This window comes from Belonocnema kinseyi, chromosome 7 (assembly GCF_010883055.1).
Source record: "Belonocnema kinseyi isolate 2016_QV_RU_SX_M_011 chromosome 7, B_treatae_v1, whole genome shotgun sequence".
NCBI classification, from domain to species: Eukaryota; Metazoa; Arthropoda; class Insecta; order Hymenoptera; family Cynipidae; genus Belonocnema; species Belonocnema kinseyi.
In genome coordinates this window covers 110,324,752-110,333,357 of record NC_046663.1, presented here as the reverse complement: position 1 = coordinate 110,333,357, position 8,606 = coordinate 110,324,752, and the positions used below count along the sequence as shown (strand labels likewise).

The 8,606-nt window shown below is 31.4% G+C and overlaps 1 protein-coding gene across 3 annotated transcripts in view; it reads right to left on the bottom strand.

Annotated features, from left to right (window-relative positions):
• The window catches only part of LOC117176926 (nuclear pore complex protein Nup155), a 33,531-nt gene that overhangs the window by 9,438 nt on the left and 15,487 nt on the right, over positions 1-8,606 (bottom strand). For all 3 annotated transcript variants that reach the window (XM_033367322.1, XM_033367323.1, XM_033367324.1), the window contains exons 10-18: positions 7,943-8,116; positions 7,549-7,866; positions 7,288-7,385; positions 7,021-7,204; positions 6,832-6,926; positions 6,633-6,729; positions 2,856-2,933; positions 2,580-2,776; positions 2,273-2,417 (exon numbers count right to left, since the gene is read on the bottom strand). In XM_033367322.1, coding sequence (XP_033223213.1) covers positions 2,273-2,417; positions 2,580-2,776; positions 2,856-2,933; positions 6,633-6,729; positions 6,832-6,926; positions 7,021-7,204; positions 7,288-7,385; positions 7,549-7,866; positions 7,943-8,116 — 1,386 coding nt within the window. The remainder of the gene's footprint in view (positions 1-2,272; positions 2,418-2,579; positions 2,777-2,855; positions 2,934-6,632; positions 6,730-6,831; positions 6,927-7,020; positions 7,205-7,287; positions 7,386-7,548; positions 7,867-7,942; positions 8,117-8,606) is intronic.

Genomic DNA, 8,606 nt, shown 5'->3' with positions numbered 1-8,606 from the left:
TTTAAAAGATTTCAAATCCTATAAGAACGCACAGGTGGCGCCGCCACTCGGCCAAAGTCAGGTCTTGTGACAATTTGTTTCTACATGCCTCAAAAAAAGTACCGCGGGGCTGAGCTGCTGAGCATCCCTACCCCCTCACCTGTCTTTGATTGGTTAAAGCCGTTAAAAGAGAGAACGTAAGCCACATTGAAGTGGAGGGGATCTGCAAATAAATTCCAAGTAAATTCACCAAATTCATCAGTCATTCAGAAATATTCACCGATTTCTTATACAGTGCAACTTTTGAAAAATGGGAGGCAACGCAGAAGCAAACGTGGCTTCAAGGCGGGAACAGGAACTTCGGATCTGGATCCAACTTCTGTGTAAGAAGAGGCAACTCCGCGCAGCGCATCAAAAAGTGAAGAGAAAGGAAGAAGTACTCCGAATTGAGGTCACGATGTATGATTCATACCTCCAAGCTATCAAAGAGCACAACCAACTGCGCGGCAGAAATCGAAGAGCATCCGATGCTTAATTTGTAATACCAAAACAAATCGGTCCTTCTTAGGACCATCACATTTTTTTTACGGAGGAAGACAAAATTCTATTCAGAAATATCGAGTATACCTTAAAAATTCAGATGTAGTTCCCAACAATTCTGTATATTTACATCGCTCTAGCGATAGGAATTTTAGAGTATATTCTAAAGATTCTCAAGGCTCTGAGAAGCTCTGAGAAGGGTCTTTTGTTGAGCTTTCGAATTAAAGTTTAGAAATAAATTTTTTTTATTTCAATGTCAACAGCGTTTTAGCCAGGAAGGGCATTTGGTAGTCGTATGAGTAAGTGAGAGAAAAATAGTCTTCTTTTTTTGTTCTTGTATTTTTTGTTCTTGTATTTTGGAATGATTCGGATTGGTTCGGAATGCATTTCTATATCCAAAACTTTGCCTAGGGTGATAATTATCACTTTGTAGACTTGAACGTATAAAAGTTTCTTAAGTTATTTAAATCAAAGTTATTTACCTCTCGAAATTATATCATTGCATAATGAATAAGAAGCTTCGCATTAAAGGCCACGTGAGCGTAACAAAGCAATGTAGGAATAGCAATTCATAGTTCAAAATTGTTCCGTTTCTTAAATTCTATAAAAATTTACCCTGACTAGATGTCGATCTTGTGTATTTAAAAAAAATTCTGAAAAAAAAAACGTGAAAATGATATTAAAGCGACTAAAATAGCATTTAGACTGATGAACTTCAAGAGTTTATTTTGTAAAATTTTTTGTTTTCATTTTGTGTATTTGTACAAACTAAAAAAAATATAGAAAAACCGGCATAATTTTAATATTTGTTAAAATACACATGATACATATTTTGTGAGAATATCATTTTAAAAACTTCAGGAAGGGTGACGAATTTTAATATTGATACTAAACTAAAAAAAAATTAAAAAAAAATAAACTCTTGAAGTTCGTCTAAGTAAATACTATTTTAGTCGCTTTAACATATTTTTCATACTTTTATTGGAATATTTATTGAAATACACAAGATCCATATCTGGCAAGGATAAATTTTTATAGACTTTGGGAAGAGGAACAATTTTTAACTATGAATTGCTATACCTATTTTGCTTTTTTTTTGAGAAAAATGAAATTTTTAAATTGGTAAAAATTATATTGTTTCAATTTTAGAGATAAAAAATCAATTTTTCCCTACTTTGAAGCTCAGGAACCTTAATAATCTCATGGAAACTATTCTTTACATAATCAGTGAACTAAAAACGAATGGTTTTAAAAATAAAATGTTACAGTTCGTTAAACTAAATGCTATTTTAGTCGATTTTTTCTATATTTTTGGAAAAATTGATGAAATAAAATATATATCTGGAACGGGTAAAATTTAATAGATTTCAGGAAGCTGAAGAACATACCGAACCACGTGCAAAAGAAAAACCAGGATGTGCAAGTACTTTCGGGTTGAACTTATACGAGGCTGGTCGTCAATAGCAATGTGAAAATTTGGGAAATTACGTAAGAAGCACTATGAACCGTTTTGTCTAGTCCTGAAGTTTTACAATTATGAAAAAAGCTTTTTTTGCAACCAATTTTTTTGTTGCTTTTTAATAATTATAACAATTTAGTAGCAGATACACCTTTCTTAGTGCTTCTCATTTAATTTCCCAAATTTTCAACTAGATATCGCGTTTCGTGTGAACATACGTTGGATTGGAAAACAATATGAAAAAATTTTTTGAGATTACGCTCACATGGCTTTAAAACATAATTAAATATTTACCATGTCCTTTGCTGGGGCATTTATCGTTGAAAGATTCATAATCGGAGGACCTGGTCTGCTCGGAATCGTTGGTGTTAAAGGATTCGAAATACTTTGATTGTAGAGATGATCCAACATAGCAGTGAATTCTTTGTAAATTTCCAGCCTATTTGAAAACAAAAACAGTATTATAAATGAACGTTTTATTTCATTTTAGATCCATTACATAGCCTAGTGAACAAAATGTAGGATTAAGCTCGCATTTTCATAATGAAATAGATTTGGCAATCAATTTATTATGTCCGAATAAAAATAATAATAAAAATACCTTTTTGCGTAAGCGGCATTGCCTTCTTGATCTTCCATCGGTTCGTTGTTTTTATAATAATGCAAAGCAGCATTATTGGGATCGATCCTTTCTGCGCAACAAAGACATAGTTCCAAAACGCCAGAATAAAATTGACAGGTTACAAATTGTTGGCAGACAGCTGCCAAATTTAATCTTGGAGCAACTTCCTTACAAAGCTAAATGAAATGAATTTTTAAATAATTAATTCCTTTTCAAATATGTGATCTATTTTGTATTATTTCCAAAAACGCTAACCTTGAGGGCTGATTGTAAATAGGTTTCCTTTTCTTCTGGATTCGTACAGCTTTTTGCTTTGAGGATAATCTCGTTGGCCTGCAAAATATTGTACCGTCAATTAAATTTATTTTCATAATTCCTAACAGTATTTTAGTTTCAAGTCTCGGAAAATAAAAAATAATTTATTTAAAATAGTGCCATAAAAATGTTTAAGTAATAAAATATTAGCTTTAATTTTCACTTAATGTGTTATTTTTTAGTCTATAAATTATCAAAATTCTTCCTCTTTATTAATCGCAGGCTTCACAGTTTTTCGCATTTTTCCAGATAAATGCGAACTGAATTATTAGAACCCAATCAATAATAAGATCCAACTATTTTTGGTTGAAAGTTTAGTTTTTTCGGTTGAAAAGTCTAATATTGAATTTTTGGTTAATTAATCATCTTTTTTGGTTAAAACTTTCATTATTTGGCTCAAAATAAATGATTTGCTTCAAAATTCCACAATTTTTTTTACATTCTCATTATTTATGATTGAGAAAGTAAGTATTAGAATTGTCGGAAATTTGACATCACACTTTTTCAACGGATCTTCACGTTTCGAGACCCCCTGAATCCGACAATCAGGTTTTCACGATGGCGTCTGTCCGTCCGGCCGTCCGTCCGTAAACACGATAACTCTCGAAAAAATGAACGAATCACATCCATCTTTGGCACACATTTTTAAGCTCCTAAAAGAAAGGACGAGTTCGTTAACCAGCCATTTTTGATAAAAATTCAAAAAGTGAGCGCATTTTGAAAATTTTTGAGACCACTTTTTTCTGAATTTGAACATTGTATGTCTATTATAGGGTTTTCAAAATTTTTTCAATCAACCGAAAATCAAAATTTGAAGCCGAAAAACGCACGATATGAAAAAAAGTCAAGAGAAGAAAAACATTTCTTTTTGAAATCCCTCGAAGATTATCATAATCAATTTTTGGATTTTCTTCAAAAATCGAAAATTCAAATTTTGATTGGACAAAAAATAATGGAAAATAAAAAATTCCATTTTGTGGACAAACTATGCAGGATACAAAAAAAGATGAATCAACAAAAATGGTTATCCCAAAAAAGATCTACAATTTCGTTAAGAATTACTTCTTGATAGGACGCATACTTTTTGTTTTATTCGTGAAAAATAACGTTGAAAAAATAAAATAAAAAAAAATGTGAGGAAAAACGACGAAAGTTACCGAGAAAAAAATCCAACAAAACCTGTTGACAAATGTCTGTCGGAAATCGAGCGCGCAGCGCGAGTGTCACGATGAGAATGTGTACCTCAAAGCCTACAGAGCTTTGAGAAACTTAATCTTTGACTATACTTAATGAAGTAGACAATTCAGAATATAAAGACGCATATAAGTACTGCCATCTACAAGAGATCTTTTTGATAAAGTTTTTTTCAAGCATTTCAAATGCAAAGAATAAATATCCGAGCGCGAGATTCAACCGTCGCGCGCCGTTGGCGCACTCAAACTTGCGAGCGAAACGAGTCGCGCGCGTAGCGCGCTATGAGAATGTGTCCGCGAGGCGGGCAGATTTTTGGTTAAAAAATCAACTATTTTGATGAAAATTTGGCTTTTTGTCTTGAAAAGTCAACCATTTAATTGCATTTTTTTGCTTGACAAACAGATTTTTTATGTGTAAATCTCTTAGATCTCGATATGGGGAGCCGCGTCTGAGTCGAGTGAAACTACGACTCGAAAGTGTAACTTAAAGTTTTGAAACACTTTCAACTTCGTACAGACGAATTAGTAGTATGAAGTTTAGGATGCACGTGATGTTTTTCTGAATTAAAAATTCAACTCTTTTGTTAAACATTCATCTTTTTCTTTCAAAATGTATCTCTTTCTGTAGCAATTTCTTCTTTTTTGTTTAGAAATGCGACTATCTGATTACAGATTAATCTGTTTCGATTTAAAATTAGCTTTCTTGTTAAGAATACTGCTAATTTGTTGGAAACTCGTATTTTCCGCTAGAAAATTCAACAGTTTGATAGAAAAATGAACTATTTGGTTCAAAATTGACATATTTTGTTGAAAATTCGTTTTATTGGTAGAAACTCAATTTTGTTGTTGTTAAAAATGCATACTGATTTTCAATCAGTATTTCAGCTAAATTCAGAAATATTTTCGGTTTTACGATCAATAATAAAGTAAAAATAAAAGCATCCGAAATAACATGTAAAAAACATATTTATTTTTTTTTAAATCCTCAACGTTTCGACCAACACTGCGGGTCTTTTTCAAGAGTCGATATACATATCTATAATAACGTTGTAATAATTAGTGTCGTAAAAAGGATATTGGTTTGAACAAAATAAAAAATTGTACATTGAAACATACCTGAGTGAAAAAGCCATGTCATATTTTATAAAAAACAAACAGCGTCATTAAAAAAAAATGTTTTAAAAGAATAAAAATTTCTATTGATTGAAGCCTCAAAGATATTGGAGAGGCTCTAATAATTTATGAAAATGTTACATGATTGAAACGATGTTTATAGACATCATCAGAGGTTTATTAATATTTGTCACCTCTGCAATTACGACTTTTCATAACAGTCAGTCTTGTATCGTCCGTCTGTAAACATCGTTTCAATTATGTGACATTTTCATAAATTATTGGGGCCTCTCCAATATCTTTGAGGCTTCAATGAATACAAATTTTTATTCTTTTAAAACATTTTTTTAAAATGACGGTGTTTGTTTTTTATAAAATATGACATAGCTTTTTGACTCAGGTGTGTTTCAATATAAAATTTTTTATTTTGTTGAAACCAATATCCTTTTACGACAGTAATTATTACAACGTTTAGGCTCACACAATTTTTTATTAAATTATAGATATCTATATCGACTCTTGAAAAAGACCCGCAGTGTTGGTCGAAACGTTGAGGATTAAAAAAAAATGTTTTTTACATGTTATTTCGGATACTTTTATTTTGACTTTATCATTGACCGTAAGACCGCATATATTGCTGAATTTAGCTGAAATACTGATTGAAAATTAAAACGGTCGAAGAAAGGAAAAACAGTTTTGGATCTGCTGTATCTACAATTGTTTTGTATATTGGTTAATGAACTATTTTGTTGAAAATTCAACTGATTCGTATAAAATTCAACTGCTTTGTAGAAAACGCGGCTTTTGTATTGAAAATTAATTCTCATCATTGAAAATTTAACTACATAATTTTCGGTTTAAATTTTATCAATGAAAAATATTATTTGGACTATCATTGTTGAAAATTCGTATTCTTTGGTAAAAAATTAATCTTCTTGGTTGAAAATTCAACTATTTGGTTAAACATTTATGTATTTTGATAGAAAATTCTTCTTTTTAGTTGGAAATTCATCTGTTTTGTTAGAGAATTCAACTATTTCTTTAGAAATTCTTATTTTTTGGTTCAAATCAATTGTTTCAGATTTTAAATGGAAATATTTGGTTGGCAAAAATATCAGCTATTACTTTTTTTTTAATTAATATTTTTTATTGAAAATTCAACGAAATGATTGAACGTCATTTATGCACGGTCGAAAATGGCGGATATATTATTTGAGCCTATTAGCGAAACAATTCAAAAATATTTTCTAAGGAAATGTAAAGAAATAGTGGCATTAATCGACAGTTGGGAGAAAATAGTATCTTTAAGTGTTATTTTTTTCGATATAGTAGGAAAATAGTGTGTTACCGCTAAAAAATGTAAATAGTGTGATAAGTCCGCGACCTGTAGTTTAAAAATTGCAATAGTTACTTTTGAGCAAATGGCGTCCTCGCTTCTGTACAAATTTGGACAGACTTCACGCAGCTTTGAACTCACTGCATCGACTGAAGCATTATCACCCAAATAACTGGGAACAAGAAAGATAAAGGGTTATTTAAATTATTAACTACATGAATTAGAACCTAAATATAAAATAACAAAAGTAGATCCAAAATAATAAAAATCTCACCTATCGATCAAATGAATAATCAGCAATGATGATATTTCCTGTCCAATTAAAATTAAATCTCTAAAGGTCGCTGTAGCGAATTGATTGATTTGTTCCTGTAACCATTTTTTAAAATGAATAGCAATCATTTTTACTGAATAATTTATTTGAAAGTTAATATAAATAAAAGTAAATGAGAGAAAACGTTACCTTCGAGAGACAACTGACTATATTATGCAATTGATTCTCGCAGAGGATTTTCCAAAGTCCGAGAATTTCGCAGGCATGAGCAATGAAAATTTTTAAAGCATCTAACGAGTTTCTTTCTTCGACGATTGGTTCTTGGACGTGGCTAATTTCAAAACCGTTGGTGATGCTTCGAGTTGAATTGTGTCTAGGGATCCCAAAAAAATAGATAAAATGCATAATAAAAGAAAATTTTAATTCCTCACTTTTACGACTGACGCCAAAACTTACTGTTTAGAAATGTGTGTGTTTTTGTTCAGGAAAGATCTGAGGGCTTGCAAGTGTCCTAATATCCAGCCTACTTGACTTGCTGATACTGTGCTGAGAATCTAGAAAAATTATATTGAGATATGTAGAAAGTTCTTGAATTTTCAAAGGGGAAATATAAATCAAGTTTTCTTTTGTCAAGATAACTGTTAAAGTAGTGCAAAACAATGAATTGGTACATGTTCTACTAAATACGGTGTAATAATTATAGGAGTGATTTCTCACCTGGCATTTATTATTTACAGTCTCTTGTTTAATACAACGGATGTTCCAAATTGGCCTGAGTAATCTGCCCACGTAAAGATATAAACCGCCGTGCTTTCCTGAAAATTGTTGCAAGGCTATATCAGTACATACGCCGGTTTGCTGTTGCGATCTGAATATTGGGGATCGAGAATCCATGCCCAGCATTCTGGGAGTTGAAGTTCGAAGATCTCCAGTGTTGAGACCTGAAAATCCACTATGAATTTCCATGTTTGGTGTTATGTTCGATATTCTTTGGCCTCCGTACAAGAAAAAGGCTCTTGTTGCCCATTCTGATAACTAAAATGAATAGAAGATCTCAAATTTTAAAAACTCAAAAATAGCTTTTATAATATACTAGTGACTAGATACGTACTTGGACATTTTGAGAACTTTCGAGAGTTGCTAAAATCAAACACGTGGCACAAGCTTGTTCTGGAGACTGCGATTGAAAATAGGCTCTCACTGGTTCTGTATCTGGACCTCGTTGTTTTAAAAGAAGCTGGCGAAGGATATCTACTGGCCGCTCTTGAATTAATATTATAGCACCCTGAAAAAATTATTCATTATTAGATTTATTTTGAAGATTTTTTATTAAAAAATCTCGTAATTAATTATCCAATACATAATTCCGTTCAGAATTATATTTTTATTTTTAAATTATCTTCAACCGGCCGTCAAACGTTTTTAAATAAAAATGAAATGCGGTAGACTCACTATTTTTCACATTATTAATAGTATATTGTAAAACTAGGGCGGGAATGGATCATATTCATCAGTTTTACACGATATTTTGGTAACAGATAAATATGGAAACCGTGATCAAAGAATTGAATTTTTGAGGTTAGGCTTTAATAATATCTCCCGCTACATCATTAACAGAGTGGCCACTTGAAGTTATAAAAAATTTCCAGGCTATTTCCCGACTTTTACGGTCAAAATTTACTTTTTTCTGGGCTGTCTTTGAAGCTTATAGTAAATACTATTCAATACTAATTGATTTATTACATACATTTCTTAAATAATTAAAACTTTAAAAA